Source organism: Charadrius vociferus, unplaced genomic scaffold, assembly GCF_000708025.1.
Source record: "Charadrius vociferus isolate BGI_N301 unplaced genomic scaffold, ASM70802v2 scaffold404, whole genome shotgun sequence".
Lineage (NCBI taxonomy): Eukaryota > Metazoa > Chordata > Aves > Charadriiformes > Charadriidae > Charadrius > Charadrius vociferus.
In genome coordinates, this window is record NW_009648443.1 from 984389 (window position 1) to 1006651 (window position 22263).

Here is a 22263-nt window from a genome sequence, read left to right on the forward strand (position 1 = left end):
CCTGCTGGTCTGGGAAAGCAGGGACCCTCACTATCCTCAGCAGCAACTATACATTAGAAAAGCACCGTGCTGAATGACTTATCCCTAAGTCAAAGGATAAGAAATTGCTGAGAAATTACTTCTTATGACTATTTTCCACCCAATTTTCTTGATTCAAGTTTGCCGAATAGTCACCCAATTAAAAAACCCAATCGGTTAACATTCCAAATAGTTCAGTCAGAGCCTGGACCAAAAATACTTCACTAGCAGGGCATGAATGCGAATTTTGTTTAAAATAATCCCTGGATGTTTTGCTACGCGCAAGGAAGCTGCCAGCAGCACCGACAATGACCTTGTCTAGCACGTCGATGGGTGCCCAGGAGCCCCAGCGTGGGACAGACGTTTTTACCCTGCCAGCAGCCTGCTCGCATAATCTTCTTTACCTAGCACAGGATAAACGGGATGTTACCGGCGTGTTTTGATGGTTTGTGTTTTTATCCCTTGGGTGGTTATCCCTGCTTTACAGACAGGGAGAGCCAAGGCTCCAGCTTTAACTCATGCTGAAGTTCCTCAGCCAGGTCTGTACCCAAACTCGGAAGAGACCCGTGGTTCCCGTCCTGCAGGAGCCCCCACAGAACTCTGCGCCCCCTCCCGCAGCGCCACATCCTCCGCATCCCCACGAGTCCCGGCACAGCTAGCAGGCCGGTACCCAACGCTGCAGTCAGAGAGCTCAGATCTTCAGAGACAGCAGAGCAAACTGAGATATGTATGTGTACACATATACACACACAGAGCTGTTTCCAACCTGAAGTCATGTTGTTGTTCTACTTGCGGAGTACTTTTCAGAAGACGCTACAGTGTGAAGAAGAGATGGATGGAGTATTTATCATGACCATCTTCCCAAACAGCTAGCAAGACGCTGTGACTCAGCACGTTCGCGTTTGAGCAAGGCACCGCAAACTCCGCCAGCATGGCCAGAATCGTTATTCATCAGCATGACAGATCGCCTCTCCCCTCCAACACCTGTACTGGAAAACGCTGGAGATGTGAGAACTCAAAGTAAAGAGCCTAACCAGCCACTTCAACCTCCCACCGCACACTGAACTGCCGCCGCCGGCTCTGTCCCTGTCCGTCTGTAGAGCCACCTCCCTCCGGCCCTCCACTGTCCAGCCGGCCCCGGCCGCCCTCCCCTCCGAGCGCTGCAGCAGCCTGCCACCCCCGCAACCAGGTTCCCTCGCTTCCCGTTTGTTTCAAACACTGATGCCTGTTCCACCGTATAAATACAGGTGAAAAACACGCAGGCGTGCGCGCCAGGCACCCAGAACTAAACAACTGCAGGTAATACTCTGTATCAGAAAACCATCGCTACTACAGCTGCTCACTCTGCAGTCGTGACCGTCAGTAGTCACTTCCATTCATGTAGCATCTCCAGTCCAACACACTGATTCACCCTAGTCAGAGCTGAAGCTCTGTCCCTGCCATGCTGCCGTTACTTACCAGTTAGCCCAGCATGCATCACATACACAAACCAGTTCAAAGCAAACCGGAATGCATTCAGGCAATGGAGCCTTTGGAGTCCTATTAAAAGCTAACAGTAAAAACTAGTCAGATCCCACTTTTCCTGGTTTTTGCAGCACTGGATCTGCTCAGATTCTCAGCGAGTACAATTACGAGCCCTAGCAACTGGTACCAGCTCAGCCTGCTCCGCACAGCTATGGTACCACGCTGCCTCGCAGCCCCATGCAGTACCTACCCCGCAGACCGGGCCGTTATTCCCGGGCTAGAAACGCCGAACGAGGCAGGCGTGCCGCTCCGCCGGAGCAGGACGAGGAAGGAAGCAGGGGGCTGAGAAGAAAAAATTACAGAGAAACAGGAGAGCAGAATCTGGCGGACTTAAAGCACAGGAGGGAACCTATGAGAAATTTTTTACCCAGAGAGGAAACACGTCCAAATGGCTAAGTACCACGCAGGTCGTTAGGCGCCGTGGAGGACTTCAAGCCCACGAATAGAGGAGGACGAAAGGGCCCTGGCCCTTCCTCTACGCGCTCCAGGAGGTTTGCATGGACATGGGGTATGTCATGTCCAAAGAGAGGACGCCAGCTCCCCGCCGTACTGTTTCGGGATCCAGTTCAGTCCAGGAAAAACACCCACAGACGAGCCACTGTCCCCAGCGGCAGCACCTCGGCGTCCCCCCGCGCTGCCCTGGCCCAGCTCCCTCCAGCTGCGAGCGTAGGGCCGGGGCTGCCGCTGCTGCGCCAGTACACCTTTGGTACTAACAGGCAGTAAGAGAACTAAAACACTTCCGTTTGACTTGAAAACATTCTATTTAATTTATACAAATAACTACTAAATAGAAAAAGTAGATTAAAACAAAATAGTTATTTTTCTGGCAGAGTTTAAATGCATATTATATAGCTTAGAAGAAATAAAATGCATTTTCCCCACAGCATTCATGACCTAAAATTCTAGTTAATTCCTCCACTGCTTTCCTTTTCTAGATCGGTAAGATACTAGACACAACGTCATGTGGGTAATGGCTATATATATGTTCCGTATTTGAACTGAAAATATGTTACAGACCACACACCTACAAATGTGAAGCACTTAAAACGTGACTATCGAGTTGTAATATGATAATACAGAAAACAATTTATGTTTCAGGTTATATTGTGTTACAAAAACATCTGTGTAAGAAATCATGAAAGAGGCCACATAAAAATAAGCTTTAACTTTATGCACTTATTTTACAGTTTAAAAAACTGGCAAGTGCACTAGTAATAAATAATTTGCAAGTTTTGTATAAACGAGAAATTCCTAATGTTCAGCATTATTGTAAACATCAGTACACATGTAAAATGCAGCTAAAATCTGACAGTTACATTTTCAGTTTACCAAATTCATTTCCTATTATTCAGGCATAGATCAATGTAGTATACAGCCAATCATATTTTTGGCAAGTCATGTCATTAAAATTAACAGTGACAGTGCAAGTAAGGAATGCAAAGAATTCCTAGTGCAATAAAGAAGAGAAGCACAGGCAATATTGCTGATTAAAATTTACCACTTCCATGTGTTCGCCCTGGGAGTGATTAGGAGAATTAAAAAAAAAAAAAAGAAAAAAGAAAAAAAGCTGTTCAAAGCCATTATTTAATGCCCTGATCTTGTCTTAGGATTTCTCTGTCTTCCTTCAGGCCACTACCTTTGCAACAGTACATCCAGCGTGAGTCCTTACAGCTTGACCGTTTGTGAAATGCCCGTTGTAGTCACTGAGCAAAGTCCGTATGGTTCCGGTGTCTCCCAAACAGATGGCTCGGTAAGAACTTCTGCCTCTATAAGTAGCCACATGGGGACCAATCGTATAAACTGTCTGGCCAGATTACTTCTGAACCAGAGAAATGCCTTCCTACCAGGAGAGCACCACGAGAAGAAGGTCAACAGTCAGCTTTCAGTTTATCTAAGGAATTATCAATTTTGGTCAAAGTCTTTTTGATTCGCAGGGCTGTTAGTCTCGCTGATGGATTTTGATACCAGCATTCTTTCATCAACTTGGCGAGAGATGTTAATGTCTGGGAAAAGAATAAAAAAATGGAACATGCACGTAAGTACACAAATCACCAGCCAAAAGAGCACTAGACTGGGTTAAGCACTACCGCAGTAAGGTTTTATTGCCTTATTAATACTCAGTTTTCAGAGTCTACAGAGAGTTTACTGCTATCTATCAAGTATACAGCTTTCACGTGTTGGAAAAGAACCCAACTTTGACAAATCGGTTAAGCCAAGAGAATAACTAGACAATGGGCTGACTGGAGTGACAAGCTAGCATAGTGTTAAACAATGGAGTTTTGGGGTTTCTTCTAATTAAGAAAACACTCTACAGAATCTCTTTTCAAAGAAACTGACTCCTGCAAGATCCGCGAAGGGAGCCAGGGAAGGTACAGGCTTTGTGTCTGTGATTTCATCATGCCCAGCGCAGCCCGAAGCAGCTGGGATTGCCAGCAGGCTGGAGCAGCAGCGCGGGGCACGGCAGCGCGAGCACGGCTCGACAGCCCCAGCCCCTCGTCCTCGCCGGCCCCAGGCGGCCGCACAGCCTCAAACCGCCCTCCGCAGCATCACTAACGGGGCACAAACCAGCTGGGCAGCCTGCAGAGCCCGGACTGATGGGGAAGACAAATAAGCTTCAGCACTAACCTTTCAAAAGGAACAACTCTCCCTTATCCCTTATTCTGTTCTAAATCTGCACGCTTATAAGACACAGGGAGGCCTACCCAGGCTGCCTTGCCCTTACAGAAATTAACCCCTGGAGAGAGAACAGCAACATCGAAGAGCAGCTTTAAAATAGTTATCGTTAAATCATGCTACTAAAAAGCTGATTTGTGAACAGGTCAGACTTTACAGTCGTAAGTTTGCTTATTGCTTTTTCCTCCCGCTCCAAGACAGAGGTCCACGCCAGTGCTTCTGAAACCCGTACAGGTAATGCCCTGACGAGTAGCACTGGGACCATTTCAATTTCAAGTGAAAAAAGCACTGAGATCATTTCAATTTGAAAAGAAGAAAGGCCAGCTCGTATCTTCCGCGAGCCCCCCGGCACCCCCACTTACAGGGTCTGAGAACCATCTGTTGGGAATGTTCGGCCTTTGCTGATCTACACAGACCACTTTCCTCATGTCTTCAAAACTGGGATCGTTTGGGACCAAGTCATAAAATGGTGGTTTATAGTCTTCCACAATACCTAGCGAGAGACAAACAACAGAGGCGTTAGTCCACGGCTGTGCCCGTGAAACAGCATTTCTGCAGAGAGAGAGAAGAGGTGACCCGGCCGTCTAAGGAGCACAAAAATCTTTCCAAAGTTAACACCACAGTGTGAAGCAGCCACTAAACAACAGAATAGCACTTACTGCCATAGGAACAGCTTTTTCTACCCAAAATGTTAATGAATTGGCTCACATTACAATTCCATAAAGTAAGAACTATCTCTGTTTTGCAGATGCTTGAGCTGAAATGATGAGAAACAAATTAACTTGCCAAAAGGCCGTCCTTTATAATGCAGGGAGGTCTCCTGACTACCACAAAACTAGGATTTCTGCTAGCAAACGTTAAAAATGAAGGTCTGCGTTGTGGTTTTCAGTAGGCTTACCACACACTTGGCATGGGTTTATGATTCCTGAAAGAGTCCAAGAAGTACGTCAGCACCCACAGACCCTCATGTTGGTGCTTCAAATAATTTTATTGCCTGTCATTAAACCAGTAGAACACCGAGGGTAACTGGCACCACATGCCTTCACAAATCCAAACACCTGAGAGCCTGTGGCACCCAATGTCTGTACGCATCTTCTACGAGTATGCGTTGAAAAATGAGTTAATGTGTGTGCTCTCGCAACTTGTCACCCAGCTTACAGAAAACTGGCAGGCTAAAAAGCCTTTTGCCTACTCTCCGAGGCACACACGCAGCGCTGCTGCTTCGTCGGTGGATCTATAGGGAGATCAGCTTTCTTATGAAGCCAATGTAAAGCGGCGTTCAAAAGACAAGGCATTTGGGTCAGCAGCTTGGAAAAACACGGCGTGACTGAGGCCCTCTCTGTAGGCAGAACAATCCTAGAACTGCTTTTCAGCAGACTGGCAGCTGTCCCACAGTCAGGCATACATGAAATCTGGGAGAATGTCTGTCGCTTTGCATATACTGAAGCTGAAAAGAGCTTCTCGAACTTTGCTACAGTGGTTTGGATTTAGTTTTCTTGTTCTGTTGGAGATGAAGATCAAAATCCCGTAGATCCTCTGTAAAAATCTGTAAATCCCTATCTGTGACAGCTAGTCGAAAAGAGAGCTGGTCTTCAGGAAATGACAGCTCCCTCAGAAAGCAGCAGGCAGTTCGAAGCCCTGGCCACCCCCGCGGGCTAGCGAAACGAGGGCCCTAGCGGGCTGCAGGTCTGCCCTATGGGGTTCTGACATGGATGCAGACGGACAGACAACATTACACGCTGTGTAAAGAAGCATCACCCACCCTCCTCCTCTGAGCAATTCATAATTGCATACACCGAACATCACCTACAGGGCTGAACTCTTGTTTTGACACTCCTCCTGCCTCCTCCCAGAAGACAGGATAAAGTTTGTTGTGAGAACTCAAGAATACAAAAAACCTCTTGTGTATCCACACTGCCTATACTGCTGTTTCGGATGAAGTAGTGGCTTTACACAAGTCGAGTACGCAGCTTCAGAGCTACGCCACATGGCTCTGGAAACGTTTCCAGGGTCATTAGGGTATTACAGATCACCTTTATCACTAAAAGGGAGAGTCCAGCTCTAATTTACTATTTTCATGTGGTCTTTCCAAAGTATAGGGTACATAACTGGCTATTTCAGATAACACACATAGTAATAACTATGATGAACTGGGTGTAGCCTTTACTCCAATAGAGCGACTCCCGAGGACTCTGATCGACCACAGCCAAACGTCACGGGCCCCGTGGGACCCCGCTGGCTCGGCAGCAGCCCGGCAGCGGTGCCAGCGAGCCACCGCAACCTCTAGCCCACACCGCTCCGCTCACAAAGCTGCCACTGACCTGCGACACGCTTCCCTCGCCCGCCGCCCCAGGGAAGCGAGAAAGCGAGCCAGCCGCCCGCTGCGAGGGGGACCCCCGACGCCACCAGCAGGACCTAGCACGTGCCGCTTTCGGGACAGCTTTAAGACGACTTCTGTAATTTACCATAGATTGTATTTTTTCCCCTGGGGTTGCTGGCTTTTCGCTACTCAAATCAACCCGCACTCACACACACAGTAGCGTTCTCATCACCTTTATTCCTCGGTACTTTAATGTCAGCTTGTGCTATGCATGCACAGACCTAACCGCTGGAGCGAAGCAAGAGCTACACGGAGACGTGAGCAACAGACACAGCCTTGCAGGTATAATGATCATCACACAGCAGGGGTGGCTCTGAGCAGTAACCATCTCTCAGCTTCTGGTGTTACTATTAAAATTGAACAAGATGAAATTGAAACGAAAAAAACTGAACAAAACCAAAAAATGAACAAAATCCAATCTGAGCCAGCAATGTGTGTTCACAGCCCAGTGAGCCCCCGGCACCCCGGGCTGCATCCCCAGCAGTGCGGCCAGCAGGGCGAGGGGGGATTGTGCCCCTCTGCTGCGCTCTGCTCTGGGGAGACCCCCCTGCAGTGCTGCCTCCAGCTCGGGGGGTCCCACCAGCAGAAGGAGACGGAGCTGTTGGAGCGGGGCCAGAGGAGGCCCCGGAGATGCTGGGAGGGCTGGAGCCCCTCTGCTGGGAGGACAGGCTGGGAGAGTTGGGGGGGTTCAGCCTGGAGAAGAGAAGGCCAAAAAGGGGAGACCTCAGAGCCCCTTCCAGTGCCTAAAGGGGCTCCAGGAGAGGTGGGGAGGACTCTGGATCAGGGAGGGGAGCCACAGGATAAGGGGGAACAGTTTTAACCTTAAAGAGGGGAGATTGAGATGAGATATTGGGAAGAATTCTTGGCTGTGAGGGCGGTGAGCCCCTGGGGCAGGTTGCCCCGAGCAGCTGTGGCTGGCCCATCCCGGGAGGTGGTGGGAGGTGTCCCTGACCAGGGAATGGGGGGTGGCACTAGATGGTCTTTAATGTCCCTTCCAACCCAAACCATTCTCTGATTCTAAGATCACAATACCGGGAATGACAGTGAAGATTCAGGAGGAACAGAAGCGTAATAGCCCGGTACCAGGTACGGAATGCAGCAAGGCACTGCACACCAGGACAGGAGCACATTCAAAACCAGTGAACCACTCCACAAGGAACAAGCACTGGTCTATTTAAAAAGTAAAATACTGTTTTAGAGCATTTTTCAAGTACAGAGAGAAATGCTCAGTGGCTCCTGCTACAGCACAAAGATGACACACAAGTATTCTTGGTTGTGGCAAAGAAGTTTCCTACCACATTTTCCTTCTTATACTAAACCACAATGGAAAAGCGCTGTGTCACCTTGAGGACCACTAGATAATTTTTTTTTTTAAATTAAAAATAATAATAATAAAATTTACGTAAAAATAAACACACAAAAAACATTAACATTTTAAAAAAGCACCAGACTTATTAGTCAGATTACAACAACTTCGGTCTCCCCAAACCAAGGTACTAAACCAGGCTGACTCTGGAACGGACTCTGCATTTCCACCCAGCAAGTGAGAGATGACAAGTGTCCACCAGCACAGCAGAGCAGCAAAAATCTCCAGCGCAGATAACCGACAAGTGCCTCTAGCCCACCTAAGACACACCACCACCCCGTTCACACAAGCATGCTACCTTGACCTCAGCACGCTCACTCCAGTGCCAGAGTCTTACTATAAATCAAACAGGGTTATCTGAGTGACCACCTGATAAAGTAACGATTTCCACACAGCTAGACGCTTGGATTTCAGAGAAAATGTTTACTCCATTTCAAACCAGTGCAGGGAAGTGTAATTACTTATGGCAACAGCCAGAAATACTGAGCAACTGGAAAAAAAGTACTGTGGAATTATTATCACCGTTGTCTTAAACTTAAGACTTTATTGACACGACCAATGTCATGACGTATCTGTATTGCTGTGAAAAGCGCTTCCATGGTGACACTGAGCTCAGCCTGAATCAAATTAGTGAAGCGTTCACCTACCGTCTTTGGTAGGTCTGCAGTCCATGCTGGGTTTCAGACCGTCTTGGTGAAGCTGCCCGCAAATCTAAGCTCTCTAGTTGAAAAGTAGCTCAGGTAAGTTGTGTGTGAACCACAGTTACTGCAGCAATACACGAGTAGCAAAACTTCAGCACAGGAATATTTAAATAATGGGTACCATTTTGTGGAGTTTTCATTGCAAGAGGTCATCAGGTAACACTGTGTGTATTTTTATACATATTATGTACAGTATACACACACATATGTAAGTATAAATGCATATTTATATAAAAAGAGGGCAAGACATCTAATATTGCACAAAGGACTACCAGCCTCCAAAACAAGACAGATTCCAGACACGCTACTCAAAATCCAAGACTAGCAATAAAAACCCACTTGTCAAAAGCAGACGTGAAGTTTTGTCATCACACAGGCCAACTGCGACATTCAGACCCCCAACACAGGCCGCCTGCGTGTAAGCACGCACCCCTGCGAGCGCGCTGGGTCACCCACAGCTGCCAGCAGGGTCCCTCCGCAGGCAGCAGGCAGCGGGAGGCATGCCGACTGCCTCCCCTCCCCGTGGCAGCATCACCTATTGCACAGTGAATTCATCAACCCCTGCCCAGCAAGCCCATCACATTATGGCAACTGGTAAGCTACAGTGCTCGCAGATTGCTGAGACAAAGTGCAGAATATAAAACTGCACTGAAAACAATGAAGTTACAGCTTAAATTCTCTAGGCACTCACACTGACGTGACTGCAACCCAGAAGTCTCCAAATATTGGGAAATGCAATGAGCAAGTCTTCCTAACTGCCTACGGCATACATCTGCCAATAAACAGAGTACATCAGGAGAAAAATTAACACACGAGACTTTCCTCCTTTCTCTAATTACCCACATCCATCTTCGCCTGAGATCATCATCGCACTTTGTGATTCAGCTGACGTATGTTCTGGTACCAGAACACCACCTATTCCTTTTGCTGCATACGTCTTCAAGGAACTCCGACAGTGAAGGGAGAAGGCAGACGAGGTCGGGAGCGCGGCTCCGGTCACTCCGCAGAGAGCCTATGGACGTTCCCTTCTGCTCTGGCAGGCAGTGCCGTGACTGTCGCCAGCTTCCAGCCAGCCGGGAGCTGCACACTGAGGACCCTGCAGGTTACACTGCACCGAAACAGCTGTGCACCCACACATTACGCTGCTCTCTCCATCACAGAGAAATCCCCATTTTGGTTCTCCCCAGAGCTATCAAAGCAAGCTCTCAGGCTCACAAGGAGACTTAACTTAGCCACCTGAGCCCACCCGATGCATTTTGGTACCTCCAAGCCAGCTTTGTTTAAGCACCCTGTAGGCATCCCAGAGAAGGCAGGGGCTTTGGGCAGCGCTCCAGGCCCCAGGCCATCTCACAGCAAGCCTGGAAGGTCTGCCAGTCTTCTCAGAAGTGCCACCTTCCAGCAGCCTTCACATAACAAGCCTCACTGCAGTACTCCTGCAAACAACTAGCTGCCTGTGGCTGCTGCGCCGAGAATAAAAGGTTCATATTTAGAAGAAGCCCTGTACTTCAACAATATTTGTCTGCTTCTAGAGCTGCTGCACGTTTGGCTGTTCACTGGGGTCAGGGAACGGAGGGGAGGTACCACATGAGAAACAACACAAGGCAAGCATCTTAACTTCCACTAGAATTCGAGCCGGGCTTTATTCCCCTGTACTAGCTGCCACAAGCCTTCACTGTCATACCTTGCTGCAGCCCACCTCTGCCCACTCACTGCTCCTCTCTCCGCAAAACCACTCACGCTCCCTCCTTCGGCTCTCAGCAGCTGCTTTTGAGAACATCTCTAAAGCTATCTTAATCCTTTCCTCCAAAGTCTCCCCTCAAAATCAGACTTGCAATAGTTCCCACCAAAAAAAGCCCCCTCAGTTCTTCAGTTGGAGCCGCTCTGATCACTGCCGATCGTTCTGACCGTGCCTCCGTCGAACAAGTTTGTGCTTGGGCGCTAAGCTGGCAGGCACCCCGGCTGGCCCCGGCCCTACCGTGCTGCAGGGTTCCAGCCTGCCATCAGGGCTCGGAGCACTGCAGCAAACGAACGACTAGTCGTCCTTCTGGGAAGAGGGTGAACCCGTTGCCTGATGCCAGGTACAGAACCCCAGATTTGGACTTAGTGGGAACAGATCATATAGACACAGAGCAAATAAGTGCGTATGATGATTCAGGATTTCCTCAGATTTAAACGCGTCGCCGTTAACAATCCAACACTGCCCGCGTCTGCAGATATCCCTGAAGGGCATCTTCTGCGTTCTCCTGTCCGCTTGGGTCCAGAGAGCACAACCTGCGCTCTAGAAGTCAGAGAGGACTTCTGAACTGACAAGCGCAAGAAATCATGCCAATAGATCCCCAGCTTAAAGGTTCCTAAATTCAGACTCCCTTGCCAAGGACACACCAAGCGACACTGCGCAGCTGCAGGACTGCAGTGGCAGTTGTCCCAAGCGGAACTGGACTTTGATCAAGTCCTGCTCGGTGAGTGCATTTAACTGGGTAAAGCCAAGAGCATACCTAAATTCTGACCAATTCGCTTCTTTACTTCCTACAGGTTTTCCTTCTGGTCCTTAGATGTTGTCACGAGAAACAGCCACCTAAAAGTATTCACTATGGTTTAACGATACATGGAAAAAGTTTAGAAACTTTATGATCCAAAATTTTAAACTATTTGGTATGAATTATTTCTCATCACAATTTAGGATGTTCTCTACCTTAACAGAAATGACAACAATACTCAGCCATCGTACCCAACACACCAACAACTTCAACGCAGGCAGCAAAGGGTCAGGAATCAAAATACTTTGGAGGTCCAGTGTTTTACTGTGAATCTTACGCATTCTGGTGGCAGCTGCTTTGCCATGAATTACCATTTGCGCAACCCCTTCTGCAAACAAGTAAAGGAGTCCCAAATACTTACCGTTGCTAACCATGCGCCTAGCTACTTCCCAAAGGACCAGCCCAAAGGCCCAGATATCGACCCTCTTATAGGAGTCGAAGCAGTCTGCCTGGATAGTTTCATCCAAGACTTCTGGAGCCATGTAGCGTTTGGTACCCACACGGGGATTGTTCCCCACGTCCAACTGATTGGTGCTTTGGGAGTGCATTACCGCAAGGCCTGAAGGACAGAAAACAAGAATCATCTGTTAGGTCCCCTTTAAAACCACAGCAGCACACGTTTAAAATTACATGTGAGCAGTGACACCCGTCAGACAGTTTCTTAAAAAGAAGGAGCTGAGAGTCCAACTGTCCAAAGACCAACTGGGTCAGCTCCAAACTAGCTATCAAAGACAGCCACTGTGTCCGTAGACTTAGACCAATTACCTCCTCAGGGATTACCATTAAGCATGTTATTGCACTGTTGCAAAATGTTGTCATTAAGTGTTTTGCAGCCACTGGATGTCACCAGCGCTCTAGGCACGTATACACAGAAGGCCAAGCATCTGTTACTTAGAAGAAAACAATTTTACACAGCATTCACATTTATTTATAGAACTTTTGGGTAGGTGGATATATCCGAAGCGCGGGGAAGAGAGAAGAAAAACACTGCATGATGGATATACACAAGTTAAAAAATAAAGCTGGAAAATAAAAAACACCGTATTTGCAGTAGCTTGAAAAATAAACATCCTCAAGCTGATCTAAAATGAGTCAGTCAAAACCACTCTACCTGGTTTCTACTAATTACTAAACATTTAAGCAAAGAACATTATGTGAGGGACTAAATTACTGTAAATTTGGAAACACACAGAGTACTCATTTTGCCATGGTAAACAGAGAGCACTGCAAATTGAACGGCAACAGGTGCATGACATAACTAAGCAATAGAAAAGACGACACAAACTCTCCCTAATTTCCTCAACAACTCTTGTAAGAATAACATATACTATTTACATTTAACATGAGTTTATTTTAGGTGAAACTTAAAAACCTTTTTAACTCAGTCCCACAAAAAAAATAACCTATCATCAGATCATTGATTTTTTTTTTTCTTTCCAAAACCAGTCTTACTCCACTGTAACAAAAGTTTGGAAAACACTTTCCTACAATTTAAATGCATTTCAAGTAATTTCAGGCTGCTAAGAAAATCTTTATGGCACCTCTAGAAAGATACCATCTACTGACCCCATGACTGCTGAGAAGGTAATTTGGAAAGTCTGTTCTCCAAAATAAAGGTATTTTTTGTCATATATATGCAAACACTTACACAACTTACTTACCCCCACACTTATACATTTATGTATTTGTTTATATTTATATTCATTTATATTATACAATATGTATGGACTATAATATTAAAAAAAAAACCAAAACAAACAAGCAACTTTCACACTGGAAACAAAGGTTAGAAAACAAATTTCCTGGCAAACTCTGAAGACGTCAAGACTTTGGAGAACACTTTGATAAAAACTGTAATACTGCACCCAAACTGGGCAAAACAGATTCAATAGATTGACAGGTCAAAGGTTTAAGGCTGAGGGATGCAAGTCAGCATCCTGCACACTACAAACTAAGAGTGTTGCAATAAGGTCAGGGGACGGCAATGTTGTAATCGGGCTCTCATCATGGTGGCATCTGCGCTGTCTGTAAGAGTTAGGAAGCAGATATTGCACCGCTTCAGTTTCTTTTCACCTCAGGAGATCTCAATGCACATTTAAGTTAAGGGCGTGTGAGTGCTTGTCAGAGCAGCTCTTCCTATAACATACTCATTTTTTCAAAAATAAAAAAAAATTAAAAGCTGGACAGGAATACAAATTGATGAAACACACCAGTTTTCAAGACACCAAAAAATCCTCTTTAGAATACTAAAGTATCTGTTAGAAACAAGAACTGAGCCAGCATGCTTTGTTGGCGTTCCTGCACCTTCCTTACCAACACCAGTGTTCGTGCCAAGCAGACGTTCTCTGCTGCGTGCGGACGGGCACGGGGAAGGAGGGAGTAAGAGCAGGGCTGGCCCCTTCTTCCCTTTGTGTTACCACTACTCTGCCGTTCTATAGGGTTGCTCAACTAAGACCTATTACCGTGCATGTGGATTGCTTTAGAAGGGCAGAACTTTTCCACAGTGCTGACAGATTGAAGCAAGACTGACGTCCATCCTTGGACTTTATCACACGGTTTCTGCTTAGCTAGAACATATCTGAAACAGCCGGTTTTGTAACTGCAGCTCTGGACGCTGGGCTTGCTGTTGGAGACGCTGGTTTCCAGCACGCGTGCCGAAGGACAATTCACAAAGCTTTACGCTCGTGCCAGCCAGAAGGACCGGGACTGAATGGCAACAGGCACCAAGTTACACTGCAGTTCAGGCGTGCGGCACCCGGGCCGCCGGCAAAACAGCCTGCTACGAGGTATGCATCAAAGCCATTTTACTCCTGTTTTCAGAGCTGACACCTATTGCAGCGGGTACACTGCAAGCCCCAAACCTGCTGTGGCCAGCAGAACCCAAGCCCAGCTTGGCTCAGGGCAGCTGTAGAGAATCTTTCATCTGCTCATACTTACCAGTCTCTAAGTGCCATTCTTACTGTACGGGGCATGTGTTTTAAAAACAGAGAAGGAGACCAGAGGAAGAAAAAAAAGACAGAGCTATACAGGGAAACGGGGTATGAATATATGGCAGAAGCAGCATACTCTTTGGCAAGTCTCCTGTACAGATCCACAACAAATGAAGAACACGTCAGATACGTGCCTGAGGATTTCAGGTTTTAGAAACCAGCTATTTCACCACCGTACAAACTAACTGGGAAGTGGCTACCGCTGTGCTCTCTCAGAAAAACTCCCAAATACCTGAAGCCTCTACATAAATAAAGCAGTAATTTCACTTTATTAGTATGACGTCAATCAATGACAGTATGGGCTGCCCCCTTCTCACTGTCAACTACAAATTTATTTAAAAGCCAATCTCTGAACTTTTGTATTTTCAACTTACTCCTCTATTTTTTCCTTACTATTCCCTCTAAATAGTAATAGTACTATTCCTTCAAATTTAAACAGGCCCAGGCGTGTGGCTTTCATGTTTTCCCTGTGTATCTCATGTCCCTCAGGCAAAAGTGATAGGAACTATGCAGTGGAATTATTATTGAAAAAAATCCCATCTCCCAATACACTTTTTGTCTAGCCAATGACTCCCCAATACTATTGTTCTACTCCTATTTTCTCCCTTGTCTTCCGAGAAAAGAAAAAAAATATTGTTAAGACGTATGCCCGAGGTGTGAAGGAGCCATAGTGCCGCAACTGTTCCTCGGCATCCTACCAGCTTGAAGTCTAAAACCAGTTGGTCATGGAGAACCCAGTTTTGGGCTCACTGAATATATGTGGCAAAGGACTCAAACCAGACGGACCTACGGAGCTCGGGCAGTGAGCGCATAGTTCTTAGACTGTAAGTGAAAGACATTTAGAAAGTCAGAAATGAGCCGAAGCTTAATAACTTCTGCCTTCTGGGATCCATGAATGGAATTTAACAACAAAGGCCCAAGAAAAAGTCCAAAATGTGAGATCTGCTCCCGAACTCAAAGGCTACACCGCGCCTCCCCTGCGGCACAGTGGCATTTCTGAGTTGGAAGTGCCACCTAGTGGCTGTCAGAAACCTTCAGGGTAACATCAGATCAGGTAAGGTTATTTTAAGATTATTTTAAGACTTTTACAGTCGAGTTAAGCAATACATTTCATTTCTGCAGAAATGCACTGAGTATATCACCATCGAAATGAACTCACCTAAATCTGCTATGCAGCACTGTCCGTTTTTCTTAACGAGGATATTTTTGCTCTTCAAGTCCCGATGAGAAATGGCAGGCTTCCCCTGGGTTCCAAATATCTCTATGTGCAAATGTGCAAGACCACTAGCTATGGACAGTACTATGCGTAGGCAGCTGACGGTGTCCAGGGTAGTGAGCTGGAGATAGTCATACAGAGACCCCATTTCGTGGTAGTGGGTAATTAACCACAACTGGGTACTAGAGTTTCTGGAAGTCATATCAGACGCAATAAAACCTAGAAAGAGAGGAAGAAAAAAGGAGAAACAACGTAATAAAATTACAAAGGTCCTTCAAGACTCCCTCAAGAAAAGTATCGATACTACTAGGCCCCTCTTGCAAGCAATTTAAACCCCTAATTAAAACTTTTCCATGATTGTACTGCACTGAAAACAGACTGCGGGTATTACCATGATGAAAAAAGAGCCGATACGTTCTGGAACTCCAACTCAAGTCTATTCAGAAGAATGTATTTATGCATTCTGTCAGTCACACCAAACACAACTACTTATTAGGACCACTTACTTTAAAGAAAAAAAGTTACTTTTTTTTTTGTCCTTCTCTTTGAAGGACTCGTGGGTGGGAATGTTTGCAGGAAAACAAGAAGACCACCAGGTTGTAGCACATCTGCTGCTCTCCACCGAACAGGATCACGCTGGAGAGAAGCAATGCCTCAAACAGAGCATAAGTAATCATCTCCATTTTTAAGGACAAGCAGCAGCCAGTGCAGGCAGCTGGGAGAAGGGTTCAATGTGTTTCACGTACGCACCACATCCCAATAAACAGACACTACATGCTGTGCCAGCTTCACTTTTACATCCAAGGTAAGTCTATCCAGAGCACTTCCACCAACCAACCTCAACTTGTCCAAACCTTGCTGTCCCCACAGAAAACGTCACACCCTTCTGACCAAATATAGATTGAAAAAAGCACGTCTCACCACAGCAACACGACCTGCTCTCGACGATCTCTGACTGCTTAAAAGGCTGCGGCGGGATTTATCAGGTGGCAGCAATTACTAGACCTATGGGACTGCTCTCAACTGCTGAAGGCTCCAAATGCCCGATCCTCTTTAACCACACACCAGCTCGCAACAGAGCGGCAGGCGGCCAAGGAGAGTGTAGCAGCACCGGAAGATTAGCATACCGAAAACCAAATAGTAATTCTTCTACTCAAATACTAGACAGTTCAACTGGTGCGCTGCTTACTTCATGGCGAAGCAAGCCAGAGCACCTTGCTGCACCACAGCTGTATTTCACAATGATTTTCTACAAAGGAACAGAGAAAAATTTCTCTTTGAAGCTCACGAACCTCAAGAACTGCTTTCAACAACATGGTGTCTTAAAGCTGAACCCAAAATTCAGGGGTAGCTCCTTTCCTGTTACCTCTGAATTTATTGTGTATCAGCACACTGTTGACCTCAACAGCTTTAGCGGGGAAGCAACAAAAGTTTTATTCCCAAGTTAGAGGAACAAATCATGTTTATTAAAAGCCCACATATGACATTTGTCAGAAAGAACGCCCACTACCTTTCTCTCCTGAAGTCAGATTTCTGCACAATGTGACACTTTTGTAATCTGTGATATTGTTTAATATCGCATCTAAAAAAGTTCTATAAAATAGCCAACAAATTTGACAGTTATCAAGAAAGACTGAACACAGACAGAGGAACACAGGAAACGTGTAATGTAATTTCAGCCAAGTTACTTGCTCTCTTGGGAAGGAAAGTTCAATAATTCACATTTCAGGAGGCCACCAAATTATTTTTGTAGTAACAAAGGAACTGCTTCAGGAAACATTAGACAAACGTCTAGCAGGGTGAGCTATAGAGCCAAGGAATATTCCCTGACAGGAAACAAGAATAAGGAGCCCCAGCAAAACTGATTGAAGACAGACAGATTGCTGGTGAGGTAATGTCAGCAACACGCTGCTGCTTTTATTTGTAAAGGTGGCACACCAGTGAAAGGAGGTCATGTCTATTCAGAAGGGCTGCCTGAACTCCAGCCATGGCTCACAACACAAAAAAGCCATTTTCTGAGCTCTCGGAACTGAGCACATGAGGTACAAGGGATGCAGAAGATTCAAAATCATCACACTTTCATATTTACAGGGAAATGAGATACATCATAAAGGAGCCACTACAGTTGAAGTTTAATCAAAGGAGTTTAGTTTGACCCTGAGCAGAACAGTTACACAGAAGAAAATAATGGATTCATACTGCACTTTATTCAGGCACAAGGAAAAGTATTCAAATATTTAAATCTCATTCCAAACGCCACCCCACTTTTTCTCCCAGGTGAGCTGAAGTTATAAGAAAACATAGGTCCACATAGATCCACTTCACCTACCATGTTGTGCAACACCCTTTTGCCATTTGGCTGCCCTGCAACAAGAGCTACAAGGGGGAATTCTCAGCATGCGGGTCTGTGGCACCTCCATTCTTCTCTACACACTGTGCTGCCAACAATTGATTAATCTGATTGACTGCTTCTTGCTAGAATATTGCAGGAGGACAATGATTTGTGGTTGCTACGACACTTTCTCCAGTTGGGATTCAGATTTCAGCACCCTCCTGGCAAGTCTCCCCCTTAAAATTTCCCTCCAACTATTTATCACAACCACAAGAACCTAATCTCAAAGATCGCAAGATATCTGGCAAATCTGCAGTGCTTTGCAAGTGAACTGTTCAGCTGACTCACCTTTACACCAGCTACCCTAGGATACACGAATACGGGTGTCCTACTCACCCAAAATATTTTCATGCCGCAGCAATACAGTGTTGTACAATTCAGTTTCCCTGAACCAGGATTTTTCATCCCTAGAAGAGAAGATCTTCACAGCAACATTTTCTCCTTGCCACTGACCCCTCCAAACTTCTCCATAACGGCCCTTTCCTGGTGGGGGAAAAAACACAGTAAAAGTTGTCAGCTAACAATCTTCACAGGGCAGAAGGCCAGGACCAGCCAGTAGGACGGAAACTCAGCAGTCATGGCCCAGATATCACACTCATGTACTTTGATCACCCCTGCATATGCTTTTACCACTTTACAGTCACGCTGTGCTCCACTGTCCCTTAATTTTTCCTGAGAAAAATTAAGCTTTGAGAGTATGGATCTCTCGTCCCTGCACGCTGGTACAGCATACAGAGTGTTTGTACTGGGCAGCTGTAATCATTCGACTACCAGCAATGAAAGAGCTTCTGCAGCTTAAGCAACTTTGGCAGCATACTACCAGGTCAGTGTACACAATCCAAACACATCTATGAATTCTGAAGTTAGGAGGGCAGGCTGGGGATACGGCCTTTACATTTCTGTTACATCATCAGCCCTCGCAAAAAACAGTCAGCACAGCCAGACACACAAAGTGCGGAAAAAAAAAGAAACAAACAAAAAAAAAAACAAACAAAAACCTACCAAAAAACCACACCCACCCACCACAGCATCCCCCAAAAAAGAAAAAAAAAAAAAACCCCACACCCATGAACAAAAAAGGATACAAAAAAATCCCCACCCCCCCATCCTGTGGAGAGCAGCACACATTGCCTGCATGCTGAAGTTTTTACCCAAATAGCTTAGAAGAAACGTATGAAGTTATCAAGTACCCAAGAACAAAGCAACATCCCGGGCAAAGCACACTGGAAAAGTTCAGGTTGTTGCCATTTCCAGCACAGCCTGAATACGACAGCCTCAGGCTTCGGGCAATGAATTATGCTAGATGTGACAACTATAGATATCCAGATCCTGCCCTTCCTTGCTCTGCCATTCAGCGCTCTTCTGAAGCACGTATGAATCCGCAGCAGGTATCACCAAAGAGAGATACCCAACAGCGATGTCTCTACGCTGTCACCCAGAAGAGACTTCCTGCAGAAGTGCTTTCGTCTGGTGCTGCCACGCAGGCGAACACAGGCGCTCTCTGCCAACAGCGCCAGCCCGAGTGAACTCGGGAGCAGGCAGAATTCCAGAGACACACTCATTCACACCTATATACCCGCAGAAAAGATGTCTATATTGCAGGCAAAATCATCACGCATATCACGTTCGACGGCTTCTGATGAAGAGAAATTGCAGAGCATCAGAGGATGTACGCTTGGATTTAATGTGAGTGCGAACGTTTGTGCCTACTCAATACACACTATAAGCCTAAAGCAAAGAAACACTGCTAACGTGGGCCCAGTCGCTACAGACTCAGACTCATCTGTTTCAGTCGGGTTTGATTTAACAGCCTGATGTGTTACACCTTCTAGTGACTTACAGGAAGGTGTTGACCTGTTCCGAGTTCAAATCACTGAAGAAGCACCGTAAAACATATTTAAAACAGTCTTTTTTTCCCTACTAGAATGAGTCATTGTCGTGCCTGCCTCACCTCTTCAGCGTCAGCACGGCATCTTGGCTCAATGTTACTGCCTTGGGGTATCTTTGACCCAAATGCTTCCTAAAATTACTAAACTCAAATTTAACTATTCAATCAATAATATATACATGTATGCTGAAGAAAAAATTCATGGATCCTTAAAACGAACACTAAAGTCCTGCAAAAAAATAGACCCAGAAGAGTTTTAGGGAAGAGTTACTAGAGGGATTCTCTCTTTGAGGGGGAAAAGAGCATGCATCGCCTGCATGGTGCCAAAGCAACAGTGCAGAGCAAACGAGATCCAAAACATTCGTGTTACCCTTCTAACGGCCCAGGATTGCAGGGCTGGGTTTGTTTTGTTGGGTAGGGTGGGTTTTTTCAATGCCGTGTTAGCCACTTTGCTTGATGGTTCAACTCCAGATCTCAAATCCAGATGATCCTTTTCTAATTCTAAAGCTTTCTAATTGAACGCCATTTAATGAACAAATGTATGTTTCACAAAGTACCCAAACAAGCCTAGTTTGTATTTTCTAACAGCACCTTACTGAACAAAGCTTAAATTTTTCAGTCATAAAGCACAGATGATATTTGCCCCTTTCTTCTGCATGGATCTGAAAAGAATTTTTTCACTTCACTTTCCAAAACCAGGTATGTTTTGTAGGCTGAAGGCTGAAGAGTTTCATATGGTATATAAGCAACCGAGGAAAAACAGTTAATTACGATGGGAGACAAAGCTTTCTCTCTGCATTTGTTACCAAGACTTGGCACTAGATGTGAACAAGAATTATACTGACCTACACACTCTACAAGTGTGATCTGGCGAGCCACTGTTCTTTGCACCAAGAAAGGAAGTCCAGAACCACTTCCAGATGTGCAGGAATGGTCCAATAAATCCTGTTCAAAAGGAGAAGCAGAAGTTCATAACCTGTGAGAAACTACATTTCTTCTCCATTTAAATACACAAAGGTACACCACTTCACAGGACAGGTTAAGTTAAAGCTTACTGGTATCTCACTGGCTCTGCTGGTGCCATTGGTCTCTCAGGATCAAGACGCAGTGTTGCCATCACCATAGAGGTGGACAGAGAGTGCTCTTTGCAAGATTTTACAACTTCAAAGAACATCCCATGCATAGAAGAGACTGGCAGGGGAGCTATAACTTAGGCAAAATCACTTTCTGCTGGAAGTTTTACAAGCAACACAGCAAGGAACAGCAAACAAATCAAGCATTTTGCATTCTCAGATTTCTTATTCTATCTCTGTCTTTTATCTGGTTATTACAGTATCATTTTGTTTAATAAATAAAACATTTTTTAATAAGTAAATCATTTCGTTCAATAGAGAAATGACAAGAAATTTACTGTCTCTGAACGTGGAAGCTCACTCGTAGCCTACACACTATCCTCTGTAGTGAAATTCCACTCTTTTCAGCACTTTGTTATTCTCTTACTCAGCTTCTGCTCTCTCAATTCTGTATCCGTCACCTATTTCAAACAGGTTAATATAAACTTTTTTTCCCAAAACATTTTCTATGTCTTGCAATAACCTGAGCTGCCTCAAAAAGAAATAAACTTACTTTCTCTGACTTCTACACTTAAAACCTTCCTCCCTATACAGTTAGCAGAAAGAAAAGCAGCATTTATTCTGAACGTTCCTGCAGACTTCCCATTCTCCCAGTCGCCTGCGGTTTCTTCCCAGTAAAGATGACTCGAATGGCACAGCAACACAAATGTGTTTTCACTACCTAGAGCTAAGGTGATGTCCCAGCCCCACCAATCTGCGCCATCAGATACTCTCAAAATCTATTTTACAAACCCCTACAAGTAAACGTGTATTAGAAAGGGACATTCAGAACTTCAAACTGTTTTTATTACTATAAATAGACTCTAGAAACAGCCACAGCTGAAAGTTTCTAATTGTAATGGGAAGACAGACAAACCCAACACATTCCTGTGATACAACTTGCTTTTTCAGCACCTTTTTAATAAGTGGCCCGCACACAATTTGTGCTCGGCTGACCGTTTTGTCTGAGGTAATATGGGGAGGAGAGTCAGTTTTGCTGACAAAACCTACAGACGGGTGTCTTTGGGGTCCGCGTGAGGCGAGCGGAGAGGTGACAGCCCACAGCTGGGTCCCGGGCTCGCAGCCAGGGATGCCGCAGGGGCACCCGGACCGGAGGGGCACCCGTAATGGCTTGCTTAAATATGCCTTTTCTTAAATTTTCTGTAATGTCTTTCTTGACAGTTTGTATCAGTTTCTGGTATTTTTAGAGCATGGAAGCCAGACTTTAAACTGTAAACTTATAAAAAACCATGAGTGAGATTCTAACAGTGTTAAAATCCTATTAGCCTTTTAAAAGGCGAATACCCCAGGACTTTTATGGGTAGGACTGCCGCACTGGTTCACAGCATTAGCAACTGCATTACTGAACTTTTCTTCTTTACAAGGGAAAATAGAGTAAAAAAGCATAAGCATAATCAACTTTCTAACATTTCCAGCAAACTGCACTACTGGGCTTTAATCAGATC

General features: G+C 45.5%; 1 protein-coding gene across 2 annotated transcripts in view; it reads right to left on the bottom strand.

Moving 5' to 3' along the window:
• Positions 1 to 2284: 2284 nt before the first annotated feature.
• ACVR1 (activin A receptor, type I) overlaps positions 2285 to 22263 on the bottom strand; it is a 44171-nt gene continuing 24192 nt past the window's right edge. For both annotated transcript variants that reach the window (XM_009885460.1, XM_009885461.1), the window contains exons 4-9: positions 20531 to 20630; positions 18134 to 18280; positions 15349 to 15624; positions 11561 to 11758; positions 4578 to 4708; positions 2285 to 3545 (exon numbers count right to left, since the gene is read on the bottom strand). In XM_009885460.1, the coding sequence (XP_009883762.1) occupies positions 3411 to 3545; positions 4578 to 4708; positions 11561 to 11758; positions 15349 to 15624; positions 18134 to 18280; positions 20531 to 20630 (987 nt within the window). In that variant the 3' untranslated portion in view covers positions 2285 to 3410. The remainder of the gene's footprint in view (positions 3546 to 4577; positions 4709 to 11560; positions 11759 to 15348; positions 15625 to 18133; positions 18281 to 20530; positions 20631 to 22263) is intronic.